The 25762-nt window shown below is 41.8% G+C and overlaps 1 protein-coding gene across 8 annotated transcripts in view; it reads left to right on the top strand.

Annotated features, from left to right (window-relative positions):
* Positions 1-1986: 1986 nt before the first annotated feature.
* Positions 1987-25762, top strand: part of mllt10 (MLLT10 histone lysine methyltransferase DOT1L cofactor) — a 38545-nt gene continuing 14769 nt past the window's right edge. For 7 of the 8 annotated variants that reach the window (XM_054765530.1, XM_054765529.1, XM_054765528.1 and 4 more), the window contains exons 1-10: positions 1987-2358; positions 7573-7652; positions 9645-9699; positions 11787-11896; positions 11962-12065; positions 12207-12300; positions 20369-20467; positions 21179-21515; positions 22169-22381; positions 22750-23211. In XM_054765530.1, coding sequence (XP_054621505.1) covers positions 2196-2358; positions 7573-7652; positions 9645-9699; positions 11787-11896; positions 11962-12065; positions 12207-12300; positions 20369-20467; positions 21179-21515; positions 22169-22381; positions 22750-23211 — 1717 coding nt within the window. In that variant the 5' untranslated portion in view covers positions 1987-2195. The remainder of the gene's footprint in view (positions 2359-7572; positions 7653-9644; positions 9700-11786; positions 11897-11961; positions 12066-12206; positions 12301-20368; positions 20468-21178; positions 21516-22168; positions 22382-22749; positions 23212-25762) is intronic. The other variant, XM_054765531.1, reaches the window with a different exon arrangement.

Here is a 25762-nt window from a genome sequence, read left to right as displayed (position 1 = left end):
TTTGTTCTCCCAGCCTCTAATAGGTTTTCCCCTGCCACACACAATTCACTTTTTTTCTTTTTTTCCTCCTTTTCCCTATAGCTCCCCATCCCCCCACACCCCTTTTAGTGAAGTGCCCAGTGCCGACTGGAGCATTTGAGCAATTTGAAATTAAAGCAAACAATGGCCAGGCACTCCCAGGGACCTCTCGCTCACCATATTACACGGAGGACGCTCGTGTGCTCTTGTGCATTATTGGCAAGTCATTACGTTTCTCTGGAAACGGAGAGCAGAAGCTCGCTCCCAGGAATCGGTGATGCAAGCAGCAGCAGCTGAGTGCTTGGGATCGTGTGTGTGTGTTCTGAAGCATCCTTGGCAACAGCATGGGGATGCTGTCAAAACAAAGCAGCATACTTTCAAGTCTGACATTCTTTTTTGTTAATTATAAAATGTATTTATTCTTATTAGGAAAAAAAATGAAAGGCTGCTTACATTCCACGGGCTTGTTTTTGTTACCGTGCCCATTCTTTTAGCCTTCTTACTCCATAAAGAAATGCCATGATGATGTAAGAATGCACCAAATATTTGCTCTAATTAAAAGCTCAAAAGAAAGTCATTCAACATTCAAATAATAATATAAAAAAAACAACTCCTCAAAGAATATGTGTCCTTTAAATACTCTTACACAATGAAATGTACTTACGTTTTATTTATATGGAATTCTACTTCATTTTTTTGTTCTATGTTTTCTGGTAATTTGTCATAAAAAACAGGCATCATTTTCAAACTTTTCACAAAGAGTTTTTATACGCAAACCCTCCGCGAGCTACTCGTAGCTCACGAGCTACCTGTTGGAGACCCATGGTGTACTTAGTTGCAGCAAAACCTTCATGCAAAGCAGCGGAAACAAAATATTAGTCATTTAAAATGTTGTAAATAATTCAAATCACATTTGTTTTCTACCTTTTTTATTTGTGAAACTGATATTAGTCGTGACAAAGGTGCATCTCACTAAATTAAAATATTTGCAAAAGTTATTTGATTTCAGGAGTTCAATTAAGACTAAGAGACAGCACAGAGGATCGTTGGCTGCCCTCTCCCCTCCCTGACAGACATTTACTTCACCCGGTGTCTGAGCAGAGCTCAAAGCATCATCAAGGACACGTCACATCCCGGTTTTCATCTGTTTGAGATGCTGCCATCTGGAAAGCACTCCAGATGCGCTAACGTAAGGACAAATAGACTGAGAAACAGTTTCTTTCCGAGAGCTATCACCATCCTGAACTCTCACATGTAAAAAAGCTGATATTCCTGTTACTGCTGCTGCCTACAAAACTACCTCACTATTCCTCATCCGTGCAATTAATGAACAGGGAAACTGTAGCACTTTTGTGCAATATATTGTTTATTGTGTGTTTTGCACTTTGATTGTGCTTGATTTTTTTATTGAGCTTTGTCCTTTTTATTACTGTGTTTGTACTGAAACAGGAGAAGCCTTTTTTAATCTTGTTGTCCCTAATATAATGACCATAAAGGTATTCTATTCTATTCTATTCTATTCTATTAAAGGCTCAGAAAGGGCCTGACAGTTTCGACTGCCCACTTGCAGTCTTCCTCAGAGTGGTCACGTTTTGCAGTTTATGTGCTGTTTGACAATTTGTCAAATTTGACGAGATACTGTACTGAATTTGGGTTTAAGCTATAATCATCAAAACTATTTAATTATTTATTGAAATATGTGACTGTGTAGTGAATCTCTTGAATACAAGAGTTCCACTCACTGAAACGACTGAAATAAATAAAGTTTTCAAAGAGAATCTAATTTATTGAGATGTAAATTTTAGATATTTCATCATTTAGTATGTAGTTCACCGAAGAAAAGTGGAATTAGAATGTAAACACTAATCTCGTTTTAAGGCACATGCACGTAGCTGTCGTTTACTTTCGGTCAGACGGCACGCACAGCAAAGCGCCTTGCGTCATGACGCACTTCCGCTTCTTCTCGGATTCCCCCCACCCCCTTCCTCCATTACCTCAACATTGCGTCGTGAAGTGGATGTTTTGGTTAAATAAAATCGCGTCTAGGAGGGACGTTTAAAACATGGCTTTCCGAACAAATGGGACTTATGGCGAAGGAGCGGAGGACAGAGGGACGCGTTAAGCGAAGGATTTGACTCGTCTTCATGTATTCCTCCACATGTCCTATTTCTTCGTAGATGGTCTCCGGCGAGCGTTGTTTGTTGGCGGCCGACGAGTTGTCGACGAGTAACATGAAGGAGATGATTGGAGGCTGTTGTGTTTGCTCAGACGAGAGAGGCTGGGCAGAGAACCCGCTGGTTTACTGCGATGGACACGGCTGTAACGTCGCGGTTCACCAAGGTACGCTCGTAGGCTGGTAGCTCCTGTTACGCTAGTAGCTAACAGTTAGCTTCGCTAGCTAGGTAGCTAGCCCGGTGCAAGGTTATGGAGCGTCCGTCTCCCAATGCCAGGCTTGAGGGTCAGACAGCCCAACTGCTTTAACTGTGTAGCATTTTGTCATGTTAGCTGCTTTCAACACATGTTCGTGACCTTTTTAGTTCTGAACGTTCTGACGCTGTCAAAATGTTGACTGTTAGTGAAGGCAGCGAAAGCGGCATTCTTTCACTGCAAAACCAAAACAACATCACCACCATGTAGGTGTTGACTAAATAGCTATATAACATCAATCAAGTTGTCTGACTGCTTTGAAACAGCCTGCGCTGACTCATGGGAGCTACATGATGGCTTGTGTTTACAAATGCTACAGAGAGCCATGTGGGAGCCTGGGAACTACATGTCAAAATGTCAAAAAGCCTCTTCTTAACAGATCGCCTGCATGGACCTTGAACAGTACAGCTGCCAGATAACGCAAGCATTGCCGCAATTATAATACATAATAGAATTGGTGAATCAACTATTTTTAACCAAGTGTCAGTCGAATGCAATTGAGAACGCAACACAGCATGTCAAGCATATACACTGCTAAAGTTGGGGATATTCAGCTTTCGGGTGCAATGTTTAGAATTAACCTATGTACTATAACCTTTTACAGGTGAACTTGATATGACCTCTAGACCTTTGAGTGCACATGTTTAATCGTTCACCGTTTTAGTCCCTTTTGCACAATTTTCTGTTCTCTAGCAAGAAGCTGAATTGCAAAAGTCACAACTGTGGGTAAAACCAATACATTGACTCTTCCAGTCTCTCTCTGTGCATCTGTTGCAACCTGACACTAAAGAGTGTAGTGCATCTCATCCTGAAAATTCACCCGAAAACCAAATATCTCTTAACTTTTTGTGAGTAGCGTATTTGTACCCTTGATAATGTTCAAAATAGAGCAATGATGATTTTATGCTGTATTTACTGCTGAATTTGGGTCGGCAATTTCATGCCCACGAGGGCTGCACGATTCTGCAGATCTGAATCATGACTTATTTTTTTTCATCATTGTCTTGTTCTGCTTTAAATTCAACTTCCAGTGGACTCCGGAAGAACAGTTGAAGGAGTTTCTGGGTAGAAATGAACAGAAAGACTGAAAATAACTTGAGACTATAAAATGGCACACTAGCCCACTTGACAATACATTCGTGCACATATAAAGACAGGTAATATGAAAAGTAAATTAATTAACACGATCGCTCCTCCCGCAAGTTGATGAATGGTAGACAGCAAGCCTTGCTAGTGGGTAGAACCAGGACAGTGGAGCCAACTCGCCCTGGCCGGCGAGGCTCGCTGGGGGATGGCGAGGGCCATGTGGACGTGAAGTTTGTCATGCCAATGACAGTGTAGCGAGTCTGTGATGCATTTAGTTAAGTAAAATAATACTAAAAAAATCATTTAGAGAGTATATTGCATATTTGTGTGAATCAAGATCACAATTTAAAAACAAAAAATTGTGCATCCCTAATGCCCACTTTAACAATATCTTTGATTGTTGTGTTTGTAGTTTGCTGTAAATTCACATTTCCAGCAGCTCTGCACAAATGACATAATAAACACTTAAAAATAAAGCACACAAGATAGGCGAGATAAGGAAAAACAAGAAAATATAATAAGAATAAATAAATAAATACAGAACGGGCAGACATTTTAATGTGACTAATGAGCATGAACGTCATCACCGTTAATATCATGGACTTATTTTAGTGAATAATTATGTACAAGCATAAATACCCCAAGTGGCACTACCTACGAACTGCATACTGGTTTTATATGCGAGTATATGTCGTTGTAGTTTGACGTGTTACTACCCCTGTCCCCGAGGTTTATGGGTAGTGGGAGGCAATTGTGACGGACGACACAAACACATGCACCTTAGCACTGTAGCTTAGTCATAGAGTGACTTTAATGCCATCGCTCGGTTCATACAACACACACACACAAACGATGAACACCTCCATAATTGTCTCCTTTCTTCATGTCGGAAGCAGGACCCAATTAGCGCTGTGCACTTTGTGTTGGCCAGGCGCTGTTCACGTGATGATGCATTCAAAGCGCACTCCATAACTCTTAATGCGGAGGTGCAATTTGCTGCATTGAAGTATGTTCGGAAATCCCAGAAAATGCACTCAAATCATGTAAATTCAACTTAAATTACGTGGTGTCTTTGAAGGCAACCCCTGATTGCTCATAATAACACAGCTAAAGTGTGATTCGAATGCTCTGCGACTATTAAAGAGACTAGTGTTAGGCAAATAGATTCTTTAAATTTTCAGTGCATTTGGAGCTGTTAATACAAATATGTACGGTCATGTTTTGTCATTTATCGTTCTGTTAATAAAAAAAAAAAAACGGGCACATTTCAGACATAGTTGCAAATGATGGCTAATTAGCTTTGATTAATCTGATTACAAATTGTACAAATTGTAATATTTTGACAGCCCTAATGATATGATAATAGAATAACATTAAGCTTGTACAAACCCCCAATCAGCGCCCAAACAAGCCTTGTCCTGTTCTGCCTGCTTCATGGTTAAGACACTATTCAGTATTCACTTTAATGTGCAGCCTTTCAGTAGTCCCTTTTGTGGGTGTCATATCCCCTATTGCACCTTGCTTTGTGTAAACCGTACAGAAACGGCAAGGTGTATTAGAATGTCGCGCTAATTAGCCAAATGCGAAGGAGTAACGGCGTCGTATCGGCGTCGGTGTAAATGGAAAAGCCGAGGGTGTTGCCACAGTGATGCGTTTTCATGTGTTAATTGTATAAAAACTACCATCTAACTATCAGCATCAGCAGCAACAGCAGGGAGGAACGTTTTGGTCGCGTGGCCCAGCAAGGTGCCAAGCGACATTAATGGAGTACAATTTTTAAGCAAACAACTTTGAGTCACCGTGCGAGCACAAACATTTTACAGTTCATGGCAGCAATTAAACGAGCCACCCGCTGCCAAGGGCCCGCTTATAATGAGTATGAATGTAAACATTGTTAGCTGTGCCGAAATGAGGAAATTGCACATAATGGACTAATGCTGTCAGCACAACATTCTGCTTGGAGATTTTGGGGTTTATTTTTCACTCCGTGCACCGCAGCACAAGTGGCTGCTAGTTCTCTCGGTGGGAGGAGGCTGGGGTGACATAACTGAGAAATATATCACGTTATACGTCGGAAAAACAAAACTGAAATGATCCTCCGTGCACTTGCCTTCTCACGTTCTGCTGCTGTTCTTTTTGTGTCACATGACCGCAGTGCAACACTTGAGATAATTTTTCTGTCTTGACAGTTTGCTTATTTAAACCAAACTACAGTCATCCCATGCCACTTTGGGCTTCGAATTGCACGGCTTCCCTCTATCATGGTTTTTCAAAAATACAGTCATCCCTCGCAATATCTTGGTTCAATTATCGCTCCCTCGCTATATTGCGTTTTTTCAGAAGTTAATTAATGAATTAATGCTTTTTTGTGGTCCACTATGGTCTCTTATTAGTGAAAACCTATTGAAATGCAAGTGGTTTGTAGTATTGTGGTCACTAGCCGGCGGCAATGACACAATACATTACATGGTATGCTATGCTCATTCCCCTTTAAGACGAGCTTATTAACAGTTAGCTTCACGAGGTTATTATCTATTTTATTGAAAACAATGTGTGCTTGTCGGTCAATAAATGAACGAAAAGCAGTTAATTTGCATTTCCTGCAATTATTTTCAAATGGCAAAGATATATAGTGGTCGGGGATCTATCGTGCATGTGTCGTTATTGAAGTAAAACTGCTCAATTTATCGTGATAGTGATTTGAGGTCATATCGCCCAGCCCTACTACAGGGATGTTAATTCATGTCTACAGTGCTCTAATAATTAAGAAAGTCCTACACAGGTTTTTATGGCCAAACTACAAAAATATTCTGGTCTGGAAGCAATTAACCGCTATAAACAGCCAGTTATTAGTCAAAAATATGCATATTTGAGATAATTTTCTGTTATTTTTTTGAGCCGTTGCGCTGGTCACTGCTGGTGTTTTTTTTTTTCTAATTTGGCTGGTGAATTAAAGTCAGAATTTTGCTCGCCGAATTGAATGCGGTGCTTTTGAAAAAACTACCGTGGACAAGCCCGACAGCTGACTTACACATATACACAGTACACACATAGCCGAATAATAAACAATAAATATAGCAACTTATGATAAATCCATGTCAATTTCAGACTCAAAATAATGTACCGATTTAAGTCCGCCCATTTCCACTTAAACCACACCCACTTGCGGTTTATGCCCCGCCCACTCCAGTTACAGATACAGATAATTTAGTTGGGGGAACAGATGCAGATAGTGGTGTACTTGCTCATCCCTAAAGGTGACTCCAGGTGCGTTATTTTATGTCTGGAGGGCTCTACTAATGTTAAAAACGTATTTTGAGGGTCGTCGTAAACAGGTTTTCTATCCTCTAAGTGGGAAAATATTACATTTTTAAATAAGGAATCCTACTTCGCTGAAACTCACTTATCATGTTAGAGCCCGGAACCAATTAAGCGTGATAAACGAAGGAATACTGTATTTACAATGCAAATGGCGAAACTTGGAAATAATTCCAGATTGTGGACATACTGAGCTAGCAAGCAAGCAAGTTAAAAAAGTTACATTTCGATTGTGGAAAAATACCTTTAATGTTAGCATGTGTGGTGTCACCACAGTTCTTCCTTTGAACTCTGGGACCTTGATGCACGTTAGTTCTCAGAAGTCTGGATTATAGCTGTTTTGGATTTGGATTATGGGCTCTGGTCAGATCAGAGATAATCTAAAAATGTGTAGAGGTTGGCTATTTATGGTGCCTCCAATCTGCACGCCAACTTTGAAGTCCTTTTAGCCAGGAGTGATGTGAGGATACAAAGTTGGTTTGATAAATCACTTGTTTAATTAGTTACCAGATTTTGCAGCAGTAGTAATAAATATTTATCAACAAAAAATAGTTTCTTAAGGAGAAAATGCCCATTCTGTCATATTATTAAATGATGCCATTATCAACTTTTAGTAGTGTTATGTAGTATGGAAAGTGTCCTTGCTTGTTTGAATGGTTCTGTGGGAAATCGTAAAAAGTAGTTCCACTTGCTGAATCTGCTTTGTTCTCCACTCTTCTGCAGCATGCTATGGCATTGTGCAGGTGCCCACTGGTCCATGGTTCTGCAGAAAGTGTGAATCTCAGGAGCGGGCGGCCCGTGTGGTGAGTCTCACATTCCATCTCGTTGGTCATTTATGCATAAACTGCTGGAATAACTCGACTGGGGCAGACACTCAGTGATTGAAAACTGCATACTTCAAAAAAATGGATTTTATGTTTTTTTTTTCCCCACTTAGTCAATTGAATTTGAATTTTGAGTATTTCTTTTAAAATTGTCATGAATACAGTAATTGATATTGTGAGTATCTAACAGATTAACTCGTGTTTTTTGAGTACCAGTGAGCAAAGACATGTCTGTCCTGGCTGCTCTGTACAATATGACCAGTGTTTTACACAGGGCCGCAATCTATTTGTGGTGGTGGGTTGTGTGTGTTTGTGTGCATGTGCATTTTGGGGTGGTCATTGGTCCAACCCTAGAAATAATGCAAATCTGATTCATCCGTTCCAGACTCCCAAAAATAGTAACATAAAACACATTTTATAGAAAATAATTCTAGCTTTTCATGCAGAAAACAATGCAAAATAGATATAAATCACGAATGAAATGTATGAATGAACTTTTAACACTTTTATTTAACTCTTTTTACGTTTATTTAAAAGTTTGATCACTTTTACCTTTATTGAAGACTCTTACTGGTGAACACGGCGATGAGTGGAAGGAGGCGGTGAAGGGGGTCGGCAACCTGCGGCTCTTCATCCTCCTTGTTGCGGCTCCCTTCTCCGAGCACGGTGATTTATTTGTAACACCGAAGTGGAGAAAATGTGCAACTGGAGGAAATGTGAAATATCCGACCCAATTCCGTGAATGCATCTAAACCGTGTTCTGACTGCTGATTGGGTGAGCAAGCGAAGGGGTGGGGGAGCCAGTGTTTGCAGTGAGACACGAACAAGACGTCTAGAGTGTGCTACCCCCGCTTTAAGCTATCCATAACCTTGAATACGTCCCCAAAAAGAAAAATCTCTGTCAAATAGAGAGTTGTGTTAGGAAGAGGAGTTAGAATGCATATTGCTACCTGCTGTACAGCGTGGTAATGACAAGGTACATTCACAGACAGTCCCATTATTTTTTTTTATGCGCTGGGGGAACTGGTTGTGGCAAATCTACTTGTGGAGGCCTGCCCCATAAATCTATGGGAAACATTGATGACTAAAGTTTCAACAGGCTGACAATACTAGCTAATGTTGCTAAACTTGAATACAGCTTTGATTGCTTCTACTCAGTGGTCATCTTATTTTTACACACGTTGAAATGTCAGCCTGTTAGTTACTAAAGGCTTTATATCATGACGACAGTCTGGAACGGACAATTCTATTTCATTACTCCTTCCGGAAAAATATCTTCTTAAACTGGCCAATGGAATGTATCTTCCAAATATACTGAATGAGGTATGTAAGTATGAAGAATCGCTACGCAGTAGCTTTAAAATGAACTGTTTAGTGGCTAATTTGACAATTGGGTTCATATTTGGGGCTACGTTTGTATTGCATGTGGTTTGATTTGTTTTATTTGTATTTAAACTTGAGCCATGTAAACCCTTTACTCGTATTACTAACTTGTTGTTCTTATATCATTTCTTGTCACACAACTTGCTGTAGATAGTGGCTACAATGTCTGTGTATGTGTGTGTGTGTGTGTGTGTGTGTGTGTGTGTGTGTGTGTGTGTGTGTGTGTGTGTGTGTAAAGCTCCAAGCTAAATGAGTCAGCGCACCATTAAGATATTTGGAAAGCAGTTAAGAGTGATTTATTTCTTGATGGGAATGCGGACTAAGAGCACGGGGCCCAACTTTTTCTTTTCTTGTCGGCGAGGTGTGAACTTTGACATGGAACAGAAAAATATTGTTGGTAAGAGAGAAAGAAAGAAATCATCGTCGGAGAAAGTCAATCTGTCCACACGGGCCAGGACAATACATTACACTTTACATGCCTTTGTGTCACACATGCTGAAGCAACACATTTTCATCCCACACGTTGTCGCGATAAAATCAGACCAGCGCTTGTCATGTCTTACCCGGTGTTTTCTCCTCTACCCGCAGAGATGTGAGCTGTGTCCCCACAAAGACGGCGCCCTGAAGAGGACGGACAATGGAGGTACGCCGCGTCACGTGAATGCACGCATACGCGCTCACGGCCCCTTGTGTGGTTAATTGCGTGTCGGCAGCAAGTTAAAGGGGTGCGAGTCTGATGTGAGAGCTGTTGTTTGTTGTGTGTGTGTGCGTGCGCGCTGCCTTCTCTGTACTATCCTCTCTACTCTGTCTTTTATGAGTGTGTGTATGTTTATGAGGGGGTGGGCCAAGTTGGGTATAGTGCGTTGCCTGTGAGGAGTCTCCTGGCCGGGTTCACTGGGAGGTCAGTTTGGTGGAGACTGTAAATATTCTGTGCGTGTGTGTGTGTGTGTGTGTTGAATCAGTTAGAGAGAGGCACAGCTGTGGGATTGTGTCCAGGCCTGCAGGGAGGCATCATGACAACACTAACACACACCGTTTTACTACTTTCTCCTTAATTTTACCCTTCCCACGACCCCTCTCTCTATATTGTCCTTTTCCTCTCACCCTCTATTTCCCCTACATTTTCATTATCTTGTCCTGTCAGTTCCCCTTCCTCAGCTTGTTGGACTGCGCGCTGCATGTTCACCGTTATTCAACAAGAACGAGAATTCAATGGCATTTACATAGCGCCGATGCGTAACAAATGCTCTCTCAAGGCACTTTTCATACGGAGCAAGTTAATGACAGTCTTCAGAGATGGTAAAAATAAAGTTTGCAGCATCACGAACATTTATGTTCATTATGATTTTGCAGCTTGAAAAATCTAGCGTTAATGTGTTATTAATTAATATTATTGTGTTCACTCAGCGTACAACAATGAAGACCACATTGTTTCCAAGTTGGCATTCTTTAGTTTACCTGGTCATGGCTCTCCTCAATGTCCCTTGAATTTGAACCACAACACAAAATGCATTGACAAAAGTTCACCATCTGAACACATTGGACTTGCTCCCGTCACATTTGCCTAAAAGGGGGGGTTCCGTTGTGATGAATTGTTAGCCGGAGCAGCAAGGCCGTGCCACTTTTATAGTCCTGTTTTATAGGCCTCTTCCAGATTCTTGGAGGGACTTCAAAACAACAACATGCCCCATTTCACACCCGCTGCCTTCTCCCTGTCCCGCCCTCTGCCCTGCTCCCCCTGTCCTGTCCGCTGGGTCAAAGGCAGGTCACGGGTTCAACTGTAAGTTTAAGCCTGTTTTTGTTTCCTCTGTGGGGGAAAAGACAGACACCTCCTGCATGGCAGGAGGCTCCCACCTCCATCTGACCTCCCTCTCACCTTCTTCTGCTCCTCCTCAATTTGTCATCAATTCTGCTGTCAGGTTGTCTTCACTGACAGGCAGCTGCTGTGTGTGTGTGTGTGTGTGTGTGTGTGTGTCTGTGTGGCACAATAAAGAGGCCTTTTAAATTAATTGCAACAGTGTGAATTTAAACATAAAGCATTCAGGTCCCTTGCATTCTTTGTCAGTCTGGCTATGCTATTTAATAATAATGGAAACCTTGCTGGGATAGAATTTCTGGCTAATTCAAGGTCTGTTTGGGTACTTACATATTTAGATGCGTTTGCTTTCTAGTTGTGCTTCCCTTCATTGATGAATGATAAGCTGTTTATTGTATTTCACACCTGCATTGGATGTTATCTGATAGAAATAACTTTGTTCAGACGCAATTGGTAGATATTTTGCATGTGTGTGGTGACATACAGCATGAGCGACCTGTCATGGTTCATTTGTTCTGCCCATGCAAAATGTCCCACTTTAGAGTGTTGCAAATGAACTCTAACCAGCCATGGAAGGGAATTTAGTTGTAGCATGAGTTCATTATGTGCAGTCAGTCACTCAACAAGTTTTGCTAACGGATACCACAACCTGGTCTGCTCGTGACATAATGAACATGTTGGCACACACTGGGACACAGCGTACTGGCTTTGATCAATTCAGCAGAATAATTCAATCTCAAAACTCAGATCACCCTTGTGTTGAATGGTATACTGCTGCTATACTTATATTGATGCTCTGTTGTTATTGTTATTGTGTGGATGTGGATGGATCTTGCATAAAAAAAAGCAACAATCGCATCAGTATGGCCCCGCATGAAGATTTTTACAGGTTTTTCCTCCTTCTGCTGTTGCAGGCTGGGCTCATGTGGTGTGTGCCCTTTACATACCCGAGGTGGAGTTTGCAAATGTCTCAACCATGGAGCCCATTGTGCTGCAGTCTGTACCCCATGATCGCTATAACAAGGTAACAAACCACACATTTAAGCACAGTAGCAATTGTCTCATCACCTTATCATGTGTGTTTTATAGACATGCTACATCTGTGAGGATCAAGGCAGAGAGAGTAAAGCGGCCACTGGAGCATGCATGACCTGTAACAAACACGGCTGCAGGCAGGCCTTCCATGTCACATGGTGAGACTTGCTCACATCACATTAACCTCACCGGTCAAAGAAGGAGATTGGTTATGCCCCCCCCCCCCCCCTTTTTTTTTTTTACAGTTTTTATTTGAGGTTAAAAGTACATTATTCTGTCTACCCCCGTCTGTGCCACAGTGCCCAGTTTGCAGGGTTGCTGTGCGAGGAGCAAGGGTCGGATGCAGACAACGTCAAGTACTGTGGTTACTGCAAATACCACCACAGCAAATTGGTAAGTGGCCACTTCAGTTTGCCACAAAGTCCACAAACACAGCTTTGACAAAAATCCACATCGGAATGCAAGGGTTTTTAGGTTTACCATAAAGGTGAGGGGAATTGCAAATATAGGCTAGCAGTCATAATCACAAATGACACACTTGTATGGCGCATTATGGAGCCCATTGTGCTCGATACTGACTTTTTACCGATATCTCAATATTGTCCAGGCTTAATTACCGATACCGAAATTGTCAGCAGCTCCTCCCTCAGGTCACATTGTTCAAAATAAGACAAATGCTGCAGTATGCAATACAGGGCTGCAACTAACGATTATTTTCTTAGTCGACTAATCTGAAGCTTGTTGTTTCAATTGATTGAGTAATCGGTTAGGCCCCAGACGGACCAAACCATTATGAACGGAACACAACGGTGGTTTGGTCCGCATCATATCAGAAAAGAGGCAAAAATGTTTCACTGTTTTCCAAAGTCGAATCTGATGTGTGTGTGTGAATACCTTACATGAATATAAACACAGAGATAATAGGTCTGCTTTCATAGGTAAGTAAGAAAATTAAAAAATATTCACATTGGAGAGCCTAAAATCAGGATATTTTCATTTTTAAATTAAAAAAAAAAGGGGAATACCAAAATAGTTGATTAATTGGATAATCAGTTAATCATTGATTCATTGTTGCAGCTCTTACTCAAGAAATAGAAATACTGCCGTGTTTATTTTAAACATTGAATAGAATTAAATAATGCTGCAATGACACCGTTTGGAAAGTGTAAGAAAATCACAGTAAAAAATAAAGTAAAAGTATGAAACTCAGGCTCATTCAGCATGCCTCCCGTTGCTTATTTTGCTGCAGGTACGCCAGCGGCGTGAGTCTGAGTGATTCTTTCTCAGGTGTGATATTGGATTAGAAGTATTAAATGAAGACTCCTTACTCCCCCACAGCAGCGCTTTACAATAATTGCATATTTTCAATTTGAAAGCAAAGCTTCGAAATAATTCTACACCGCGTAATCACTCGCACGCTGAAAAACCGATACCAATATGAAAGGTCGCCGATATTATCAGACATCCTTAATTATGTGTGTGTTGCTATATGGGGGTTGCATCCTTTGGCGTTAGTTATCTGGTTTTGTTTTCACAAGCGGGATGGCATAAAGCCCAGAATACACGTGTTCCTCCTCCACCTTTTATTATTTTGTGAAAGACTTCCATTGTTGCACTCTGTTGCCTTTCAATCTGCACATTCATTCACTTGACTGTAACGTTGTTCATCTCAAAGAAGCCTCTGCTGTCATCCTGTCCATTTTTTCCTCAACCACGACCCACTATCGCATCTCTTTCCCACTCAGGTCAGAAAGGCTGCAGAAGCATTGATGCTTCTGTATTTTATGTGCACAGACTTGAATCCCGTGTCATCACACCATTTACCACACATCATCGTCCGTAAAGAAATGTTAAAAAACAATAGATTAATTCATTAAGTGCTTCAAAATGCCCATTCAGTTGACCTTTGTCTGAAATGCTGCTTCTTTCCCTGGATCAATCTGTCCACCCCTTCTTTCATGTTGACATTACCCTCTATCCACCCGTATTGTACCTGCGTTGGTCCCAGTGGTCATCCCTCCATTCATTTGAATTAATTCAAAAATTCAAAAAATTTGATGTAATAAAATTAGCAGACGGCCTAGTCAGTCAACAATGACTCTACTAATTTTAACTTCTATGTGAATGTTGACCTTTCTGGAGCTGTGGTAACATGAAAAGATGCGGCAGGCTTTTCAAACGTGAGCACACGTCAGTGATATTTTTCAGAGTTAACAATCACAGATGGAAAGACTCATACTGTCATATTGATTGTGTGCGAATGGTTTTGGATGCTTGGACATAGCGTTGATGGAAATGCTGGATGGTAATTGTGTGGGTGATTGCACGAGAGTGATTCCGGGATGAGGAGGGCAATGTTAGCAGAATGGGTTTCATAGGTCATGACGTTAGGAAAATAGTGCGCCTGTTATATGTACTGTGAATGTCCACGTTTTGGTCCAGGTAGCAGTCGATGTAAATATTGTGATATATGTCAATTAAAGCAATAATCATTCGATAATAGAGATTGATTTAAGACAGTAGATATTAAATCTTATTAACTGAAGTTAACCTAAAGGGACAGTCTATTGATTTATTCCTTTATGTTAAAGAAAGGTGTAATAATGTGACCAAATTCAAGGTTGTCTTGTTTTTGTCTAAAATAATATCAGTGTTTCCCAGTCCCTTCACTAGATTTTTCCCTAGTTGCTTTTGTGAAAGAGTATTTAGAGAGGTCTGATTACTCGCTAAATATAGCGACAAAGTCGCTAATTTGGCAAATGATCCCTCTTTCTCCATCTTCTTATTCTCTGGCAGACCAGGTGCGTAATGTGTTTAGGAATGAGGGCGATGCAGATAGCGCCAAATCTATTTGTGGCAGTCCAAATTTGTCTGTGGCGGGCCACACAGCAGTGCATCAGAAAACATTTTCAAATACTCACATTGAATGCAGGCCTTAATCTATGCCTGGAGGTAATCTCACTGGTTCTTAATCACCATGGCAACAGACGCTATGAGCAATACCAACCAGGCTTGGACTGAGATCGATTGCCAAGGCTGTCCAAAAGTGTCCCAGGATACCTCATAAAATCATACCCTTAAAAAGGCACTTGGCATGTAATGTGGTGCGTAGCATATAGCGTGGAGGAACATTGTCGTTTTTTCATTGGCAGTTGTTTAGCGGGACTGTAGCATTTGGCCACCTTCAAAAGAAATCTATAGAAAATCATTACTACCAATAGAATGTTTGCAGGTTTTGCTGCACTTATTTATCAAAACTTCTCTGTCTGACATTGTAGTTAAAAAAAAAAAACATTTGTACTCTTGTAACCACTTTGGTAGCACACAATCATGCAAATTTCCTGTGACTCATTTTTAATTTTGACTTCAGTTCAGTCCTTTTTGTTTTTGTTCCTCTTTTTTAAATTTATTTTTTTTTATTTTTTTAGATACTCTAGAATTTTTAGTTGTAGATGAAGCCTCTTTTTCTTTGAACTTCATCCAGTAACTTGGAGTTCCTCTTTACCTTTTTAGCGAAGGAGCAGGGGCCGCGGTAGTAGATCTCAAAGCTTAAGTGACTCTTCTTCCTCTCAGTGTATGGATAGACCCCCAGACCAGGACACGAAGGTAAGACAGACCTCAGATCTTACCCTCTCTTCGCCTCGCACCTATGACTGTGGCTCCACCAGAAACATGTCGCTTTTACATGGTCAGACACGCTCTCCCATTGAAGAATTGGTACTTGAAAGCAGCTCTGTATTTATTCTGTTAGGTATTTACTGTCGTATACCATCAGTTTCAAAGAAGTCATCAAATAATTATTTTTGTTGTGTAGAATTGATTGCTGAGAAATCTTGTGTTGAAAAAAAAATGGAGGCATCTGCTATGGGAAGTTGAGTTACATCCACCTCCGCTATTAGCTTTTCTGCTCAATGCAGCGCTGGCATTGAAACAGGAGTTCAAAACATCCATTATAAAACAAAACAATGAAATCATGTCATGCCCTTTCCTAGTTTTTACGTCATTCTTTCCTGTTTCAACAGTCTGATGATATTTATACTTTTTTTTTTTCACATCACAATTATCATTTACATTTTCGCTGGTGTGCTTGAAAATTGTACTTGCACGCTTTGCAGCCCTTTGCATTTGAATTTGCTTTTAGCAGTGAATGTGAGTCCCGCCAACTGCCCCCTCCAGGGACCGCAGCTTTTAATGAACGCTATATTAGTGTGAGCTAATCAGTCATGCCTGTTAGCGGTGCATGTAATCACAAGTTGCGTAAAATCAGAATTTACAGCCAGCTTCAACTCTCAACCTCGCCACCCTCTTATTTTTATTTATTTTTTGGCCAGGGTGTATTCTGTATTCTGTGCATATGAAGTAAATCGGTGCTTCTTATTCGTGTTTAACGTTTGTTCAACTCAAATTGGTTTTCCGGTCAAATTTACCAAGGTGTGTGTGTGTTTGTTTTTTGTGTGCTTGCACCCATTACATGCCCACCTCACGTTAGACCCTACAGTCAAACTACAGCAGGGGCTAAAAGATCCTTCACACTGGACGCGTAGAAAAGGCCTGCAGGAAACAAACACACACACACGCAGAAATCCTGCCGCAGGAAACTGCACAGGGGAATTCCTGCCAGGCCAGGGCATATTATTTCCACCCCCCTCACTTCCTGTTCCTCTGTTTCACCCCTTCTTCCCTCATCTCTCCAGCCTCGCCTCCCTTCCGTCTCTGTACCCTTCTCCTCCTCTTCTCCTTCCTCAGGCCTTTGTGCTGTGAATTGTATTTCATCCTAACACACAAAATAGTGTATCTCTTATCCTTCCTGCACTATGGACATTGTTGGTATTTAGCTTGTTAATTTTATCACAGCATCATTTAATTTAGGACAAAATCAAACATAATTTGTTCCCATCTATTTTTTTTTCATCATTTACTGTAGTGTTATACACTAAATAAGGTTTTGGCAAATCCACAAAAGGTGGTTCACTCTAACTTTTATCATTAAAAGTCATGAAGTATTTGTTTTCATTGAGCAGCGTACATTTGGGTGACTGTTTCCTTGCTAAATAAGTCTCATGGTCTTTTTATTCTGCATGGACTGAGTTGTTGTCAGTCCATTGTTGCTATCCTCATTGTCTGCGCCCTTGTTGATAAATAGACGCGGACCTCATCCTCTGCCACCGCTCATATTTACCTTGCACACTTTCAAAGACCGCTTGGACATGTCAAATGATCTCGCTGCTAATGGTGGGCAGCAGAGGGGGAAAAAAGAGGGGTGACGACATACTGAAAGTCTCTGCCTGGATAATCAATTGACCTGATTGATAATGCTGTGTAAGGTTATATTGTGTGTGTGCGTGTTCCCACGCCCGCTGCTTTGCGCTTGTGTGTGTGTGTGTGCTAGTGATATCCGACCCTGGCAGCTCAGCCGCTCTCCATCAACACGGACCTCTGGAATGTTAATGAAAGGATTTACCTATCTATCTCCTTCTGGCTAGTATCATTGTTCACATAACTTATTTTATTTTCTTGTTTAGTGAACTTTCCCTTTGTTTCCAGTTAAGACGAAAATGTTCATTTATGGTACGGTATGGCATGGTCCACTTCTGTCAGAGAAGAAAAGAAATGGTAATGGTTAATTATTCCTATTATTATTATTAAGAAAGGAAGATGGTTTAAAAAAAATGTAACATTAATAAACAAATTGGGGGGGGAATGACAGGTTGTGCAGTGTTAAGGAAAAGGAAATAAAAATGTTTAAAATAAGGATAAAAATCAAAGTAGACATTTAAGAGTAATAAATAGAAACAAATTGGAAGTTGGAATAAGTGAAGACGTTCAAAGAAAGGGCAAGGTAGCCTCGTGGTTAGCATGTTGGCCACACAGTCAGGAGATCTGGAAGATCTGGGTTCATATCGCTGTGTGGAGTTTGCATTTTCTCCCCGTGCATGTGTGGGCTTTCTCCTTGTACTACGGTTTCCTCCCACATCCTAAAAATATGCACGTTAGGTTAATTGGAGATTCCAAATTGTACAGGTACATAGGTATGAATGTGAGTGTGAATGGTTGTTTGTCTACAGCAGGGGTCACCAACGTTTTTTCTTGCGAGAGCTACTTTTAGAAAATGAAAATGGCCACGAGCTACTCATTTTTGTAGAAATGATTTTCATACCTTATTTCAACCCAAACAAATCCAATATGCTTGTTTTACGAAAACATTCACAAAATGCTGGTATCCACAACTCACATTTTATGTTTCAGAATACATTTCTTTTAGTGTTGGTGTGTTGGTGACCCCTGGTCTACAGTATATGTGCCCTGCGATTGGTTGGCGAGCAGTCCAGGGTGTACCCCGCCTCTCGGCCAAAGTCAGCGTGGATAGGCTCCAGCATACACCCACGACCCTAGTGAGGACAAATCGTACAATTTCTTAAAGTATTTGAATTTCCGTCGGAATCAATAAAATATCTAAATTACTGGTGATCAATGAATAAAACAATTTGCCTAATATTATTCAGTTTGGCGTAATTTATGTTAATATTGGAGACTGTTGTTTATTAATCAAGCAATTTGAACGCACCACAAAACCTTTAAACTATTCAATGTAGCTAATCATTTTTTTTAGTAAAGGTTATTTATCAATGTGCATTTCAATAAATCAGAATATTTTAATGAATTTGCGGTTACTATTAGCAGTAAGCTGTAATCATCAAAATACATTCTTGACATATTTCACTGTATCTATAATATCACTAATCTATCGCTTTTTGCATGGAACTTGTGAAGTAAATGAACTTTAAAAAAAAAAACGTATTGAAATGCACCTGTATATTTTTAGCCAACTTATTTCTAAAAACGTAACAACAAACATGTTATTATAAGGTACGTACAGAGTGTTTGGGCCGCTACAATATGTGACGTCTATTAAAATAGAGCTTATATTGTGTAGTGGTCCACATGTGGTCACACAACTGGTCGTGGCTTTGGGGAATAATTTGGGTCAGGTTGTCAGGCCGGCTTAGTTCCTTCACTGAGTATAAGTTATTTCTTACTTACCTCTGTTGCGCTGGGCACGGGTAAAACGTTCCAATTCTCTTGGTGTGTGAGTACGTGGAGCTGTAGTCACTGATTTTTTTTAATTTCTATACCGCAGTGTTTGCTTCATGGCACCTTCCCACTGGTGATGAAATTCAGAACCACTTTATTTCATGTTGACAACTGCATTGCATTCTAGACACTCACTAGTCGACCAATGACGTTTGGTGCTTAATGAGTAGGGTTGCTTTCCAGGCCCCTTTTAACTGAAAACACCTGCCGCCTGCAGTGGGACACAGACTAGTAAAAAAAAATAAAGGCTGAAAGTTCATTTCCTGCATTTTCTCCCTGACATGACATGTTTACTTCTCTTTTGTATCATCAATTGAATGTAAACAAAAGAGAAAGTTGTGTTTTAAAAGATTTACATTTAAAGATAATAGCAGGGGCTAGTCCTTCCCGCAGTTTACAGTTGCACCCGCAAATAAGCGGAGGCCCCGAACATTAGCATTAGCGGAAGGCAGCTTGCAGGCAGGTTCCAGTGGTGCTGCTATCTCCTCATTCGGCTGGCGGGGTCTGTTAACTGCCACTCATTGCGGAAGTCTGGCTAAACTGTCACCAGCTTTCATGTGATCATTTCCCAATGAGACCCTGAGGGGAGAAGTGAGGGGGGTAGAGGAGGGGTGGTTTCTGGTGTTTCCGAGATGTCGCGACACTGAGCGTCACCAATAAGTCTCAGAGGATTCATGCATATTTTCACAGCCCGTCTAACAGACGGTTCGTGTGCCAAAAGTCTACACGTGCATGTGTCTGCCTGTGTGCGCGTGCAAAGAGGTGTCACGCTGTGGGGTGTTCATGTGAGGTGTAAATGCGCCGGCAACCGGTCGCTACCTCAGGGGTGCGAGAGGAGGCTTGGCGGTGTGCATGTTGGAGAGGGTGTAAATTGAGCTGCGATGGTCCGAGGAGGAGGGTATGATTGGATGAAACAATGAGACCTTGTGCACTCGGGCACGAGGCACTTAGACACACTGCTCTAAACTTCAGCAGGCTGAATTCCTTTTTTTCCCCCCTCATCTCTCCTCCATCACTCTCTTTGTATTTGTGACGCTTTCATCTTAGAGTGATCCTTTGAAATGTAATGCTCTCTTTCCTTCACTCACGCACGCACGCACACACGCACGCACGCACACACACACACACACACACACACACACACACACACACACACACACACACACACACACACTTTTACTCCCCTGCCCATGTCCCAATGAGTTTGTGAATATCTCTTTGGAAATAATAATTCCCTCATTGGTTACATGTTTCACCATCTTGGTTACCCTTGTTATTGTCAGCTTTTCTTTAATTTAGCCTTACTTATATCGTATTTCCTCTTCTTTTTTTTCCTTTTTTTTTTTTTACCCCCACTGTCAATACTCAGAAACACAAAGAGCGGGACAGACACAAACCCAAACACAAGAAGACCTCCATGGACATGTCCCCCTCCCTTGTTCTTCCAAACATCATGGTCCCAGAGAAGGTGAGGAGCAGCCTTCTACTCTTTTCTTTGGAGAACTGCTCTTCAAATATAAGTTTTTACCAAACATGTTCTCTAGTTTGGATCTTTGTCCCCTGCAAGGAGACATTTTCTCTGTTAGTAAACTAGATAAAGATAAACATCTGGACCAAGGAATTGCCAGAGCAGGGTATTTTTTTCTACTCTTTCGTAAATTTCCCAGTGAATATTGCATAATCTCAAAATTTAGGAAGTGTGTACAGAGGAAGGTGAAGATATTTTGGCTTTGGCCTAGTAATGTGCTTTGAGTCCCATCTTAGGCTGTGTCTCAAATCGAATACTTCCGTCAGTACACTTCAATATGTATGTTATGTACATTGTGTAGCTTACCTTCATTGCGCACTTATCCACTTCCTCCTCCTCTTCTTCTTCTGTCCTTTTTTTATTGTGAAATGCAGCCACTTGAGTTAGTCCCTCCCCTTCCGCTATGTAGCCAAGATGGCGACTGTTGAGGGCGGGTGCACACTCACCATTTGGGGGAATTGACGGCATACTGTATTTTGTCATACTCAGCGTGAATGCCCTTATGCACTCAAAATGTTAAGTGTAAGTCTGGAAGTGCACGAATTGAGACACAGCCCTTGTTTTTATATACATATTCTTTGTTACTGTGCTTACGATGCCTCATTCCTGCATCAACCATCCTTATTCATCCTTCTTTTCCTCCTTTTCCAGCCCTACAACAGCAGCAGTTCAGTGGGAGGGGGCACCCCTCTACCACCACCCTCGCAGAAGCGACTGGACGATGGCAGCGCCCGTTTCACCAACGCCAACTTCCAGGAAGTGTCGTCCACTCACTCGGTCGGAAGTTCCAAGGATTGCCTGGCGGCGGACCCTGGGAAGGTGCCGTCTGACTTGAAGAGCAAGAAGAACGCCGGCGGAAGTCACGCGGTAGGACAGAGGGGCGGGCGGAAGTCGCTCACCTCCTCAGGGAAAGCCCTCCCCTCTGCCGTAGTCACCATGGCAACCTCCTCCACATCTGCCTCTTCCTCCACCGGGCCTTTCCACCAAGGTAAAATTGATAGCTGCAAATGTTCCTATGTGTTAATTTGTACCCAACAAGGAATTAAGCCTGCATTTGGAAACATGGCAACAGAGTGACACATCTGCTGGTCTACCCACCATGTGTGTGTTTATACTGTGTGACTGGATTCTGACCAGACGCCAGGCCTTTTTTTGTGTGTGTGGCCTTGATAACAGTGTTTTGTCTCTGGCCTATGGCTCCTGTAATCTGGGGCCTTGTCTGAGAAAAGACACATGCGCATACACACCGACACAGAACATGTGGGGAGGTCAGAGCCTGAAGGAGTTGGTGCTTACACTGAGCTCTTGTGTTTTTTATAATCAGAACCTTGAGCTCTCATCAGGTGGTGTGTTTGGTCTATCGGAGGAGTAGCGAGTGTATTCATCCGCCTGCATACTTCCTTTGTGGGAGGACTACATGAAGATGCCGAGCCGGTTTAAAGCAGAGATTGATAAAAACTAAATTAAATGCTTGTTTTAGTTATCTTGTTTCTGCTGTTCCCACAGTGATGTGCAGGAGAGTAGTATGAAGGCATTCACACCCTTCACATGTGCTTCCTGTCTCTCGTCTTTTATTGGATTCTCCATCTTCACTTACCTTATCCTGTTTCCTCTGCCTTCTGTTTTTTACACCTGTCCCAGGGCTGCTGTTGACGAGTGCCAGCAAGGCACCCTCTGCCCCCTCGTCTTCCGATTTCCTGAGCTTCTCAGACTCCTCCTTGCGTCCAGGAGGTGGTACTACCTTTTCCTCGCCGCCATCTTTCAGCAGCTGCCTCGTAAAGCCCAGCTCGGAAGGCGGTGCTTCGGAGGGAACGACAAACCTTTTTGGTTCTCTCGCGACTACCGCCGTCGCAGGTGATACATTACTTTTATCATGTCTTCAGTCTTGTCAACTTTGATTATGCGGCGTTACATCACACCAGCAGGTGACACTTTTCATATGGACCAAGCTTCGTACCATGTGGCTCTTTAGAAAGCCATGGAACCCCTCATGAATAAACAGTAGTGAACACAAACCTGCAGTATTGCATTTATTGTATCATACATTGGATGGGAGAGGACAAGTTAACACAATTTGGGCTTTTATGATGGTATGCCTTTTATCTGACACTTCTCAAGTAGCCCACACAACTAAAGTCCTTTCCCTTCTCTCCGTTTCGTCAAGGCTCAACTCAAAAGAAACCACACTTTAAATATTCAGTGCTTCTTTCTTATTATTGCAGTGGGCGGGAAGCTGTATGAGAATTCCCACAGTCTGTCAGCCAGTGAGACGACAAGCCTCAGTGGGTCCGCTGCCTACAAACGGCCCCAGCCCTCCAGCACCGGCTCGGGGATCGCCGGAGCAGCCGCGGGAGGGGGAGGAGGGGAGGATGGCGTGAAGAAGAAAAAGAAAGGCAACTGGCGCAACAGATTTGGTCCTTGCTTCACCACAGACGTCAAGCCGGCAGAGTCGGCGCCCTCAATGACTCTCCCCACCTCCTCCACGGGCATCACCTCCTCCTCTGCTGCCTCCCCGTCCTCCTCGTCCTCGGCGCTCTCTGGTCGGCCAGGCTTAGTTTCCAGTGGTGGCTTAGGAGTAGGAGGAGGAGCAGAGAGGGGCCTCGGGGTCATAGGTGTCGGCGGCGGGATTCAGAAGTCCCCCTCACTCCTCAGGAATGGGAGTCTGCAAAGCAACAGCGGTCCAGGTGAGGAGAGCACAGATGCATAACATACCTTTTATGCTGCTCTGGTTTTGAGGAATAATCACAAGTCCAGATGCATTTAGGGAATTGTCTTTTTTTTTTTTAATGGGTGCCATTTTTTTTTCTGTAGAAGTTTAAGATGAGGCAGCCATGCTTGAAAGGTCATTGGTTTGATCCTGAGACAAGCAGGCAAAAAACGTGGGTGGGAGGGGATTGACGGTGCCCTTGCCTTTAGCAAAGCCAACTGTTTCACGGGTGCTGCAGCTGTGGCTTCCCGTGTGTGTGTGTGTGTGTGTGTGTGTGTGTGTGTGTGTGTGTGTGCGCGCACGCGCACGCAGTCTTGATTTTGACAAAGCCATTTGCAATGAAGACATTGAAGGCCAAACCACTAAACTGCAAAGAGTCTGAGAAAAATTGTGCAGAAATACTGCTGTTTATACAATGGCTAAAAAATATATGCCATTATTAAGCAATCACACTGATTCCAATCAAATAATTCCCGTCACGTCATAAGGATCAATCAAATGCAGCAGGTTAATTTTCCCCATTTGTTTTCTCTGTAATTCATACAATTAAAAAGCATGGAAGATATTGTTGGCAGCCAAGTGATTAAAGTGCTGCATTTTACCACGTGTCCCGTTAACATGTAGAAGTTGGCGTTTAGTCATTGCTACATTCTTGTAGCATCTTTCTGTTCTTCAGGCCCTGACGTTTGGCAATTTCATCCCATTTGCATCCAAATGATGATGATGATTGGAAATGACAGACTATTTCCATTGGACAGAAAGATATCAACATTAACCCCTAACAAGGGTTATACAAATTGTTGTAATTGGCTTCTTGCGATACAATTTTGGTGTGTGTCAGTGTAGCTGTATGATATTTGCTCGCATTTTTTTTTCTACTTCTTTGTGTTCAGTTGCTTGGCAACTGCTTTGGAGTTTCCCTCTGCTGGAGAAAATGGTTCCATGCAACCCTCACATCCTGCATTTTCACTTTCTTCTAGAATAACCACCCTTTTTGTTTATCCCCGCTGCTTCCAAGCCCAAGCCTCCAGCTTTGACCTTATGGTTCCTCGCATCCTTTCTCACCTGATGACGCTCACCTGTTTTCCAAAATGCAAATGACGTTTGGCGACGGAACCAGGCTGATAACCATGACTTAACTGAACCAGCCAACTGTGAATATGGTGTTTAGCGTTGGTGTCTGACTGCTGATAAAATATTCATTAGCTTTAACTCAACTATTAATGTCACATTTCGTAATATTTTTTTTTTTTTGCTCTGCAGTACAAGCGTCACCATTTTGTAATGAATATGTGAAGATTTTCTATTAGATTTTTCTTGTCCCTTGCGGAAGAGATAAATAAGGCAATTTAATGTGAACTCATGCGGTGTTACGGTGAATATATTAAATACATCTTGTGTAACAATACGGATACATAAGTGTATAAGCACAATGTCTGTGTTAACATTTTATTTTGTGTGCATTCTAAAAGGCTGACTTCAAAACCGAGGGATTTTCTAATAATTCAATGTCATTACAAGCCTTGTGTTCAAAAGTAAGTAATTTAACATCACTGCAGTGATTGCCTGCAATGCAGCTCATATTCCTGTTCTGCTTTTTTCTTGCGATTAATCGAGAATAAACCGTGTGAAGAACCGCCGCAAGTTATATCGCTGGATTTGTGTCACTGGTGAACAGAGAGGTATTTATATTTGGTAACATTCCGTGTAACCATGGCGATGGTATTTACAAACAGTCAAAAATGGGTTAGTAGATTAGGAACGCACAATATGGTGAAAAGAAACTGGAGGATGTGCTTCTTTTTCCAGGCTCTGTCGATCAGACGCGCTTAATATCTTCATTTTGCTCACACACTTCTGTACTTTCTCTCTGGTTAGCTAAAAGGTTTTATGATCAAATGTTTTGTTTTGGCGCTCTCACCATCAGAAGTGAGTGAGTGAAATCGGGTTTTCAGAGGTTAGTGTGTATTGCGTCAGCTCAAGTGGAAGAGCAGGAAGAAATACTTCTTGTTTTGGGATTAAGTTGTCATCCTGGTGAAAATGGAGATATTCTTGTCCTGTCTCAAATTGTCACTTTTATGTCACATGTGTGGGATTTTGCTTTTGCCAAATATTCCACTGACACTGACTGTGTTGAAGTTGTCTTCATTTTTGGTTCCAAATCTCTAATTGACACTTTTCCCCCCCCCCATCATACTCGTGCAGCCATTTTTTAACTGATTTGTAAAATTAGCACATGCCTCTGTTGTGCAAACCTCTGGGGTTGCTCACAGTTGTTTGGCCTTGAGGAACATTTGTTTGACATGAAGTTTTGCAGTATCATTGTCAAGATGGTGGCTACATTAGACTTGATGCACTTTTAAAAAATATATTAATTTCACTAAGTTACACACAGTATACAGTATTGGTACACCTGTGGCCATACTAGCTATTAGCATTTTAACTGTTTTACTCATGTCATAATGCATACATTGGCATGGCATTATGAAAGAACAATATATATAAATGCCTTGGCGCATTTTGTCTAG

The sequence above is a fragment of the Dunckerocampus dactyliophorus genome, chromosome 21, assembly GCF_027744805.1.
Source record: "Dunckerocampus dactyliophorus isolate RoL2022-P2 chromosome 21, RoL_Ddac_1.1, whole genome shotgun sequence".
In the NCBI taxonomy this organism is placed as follows: Eukaryota; Metazoa; Chordata; class Actinopteri; order Syngnathiformes; family Syngnathidae; genus Dunckerocampus; species Dunckerocampus dactyliophorus.
This window is presented reverse-complemented; position numbering and strand designations above follow the sequence as displayed.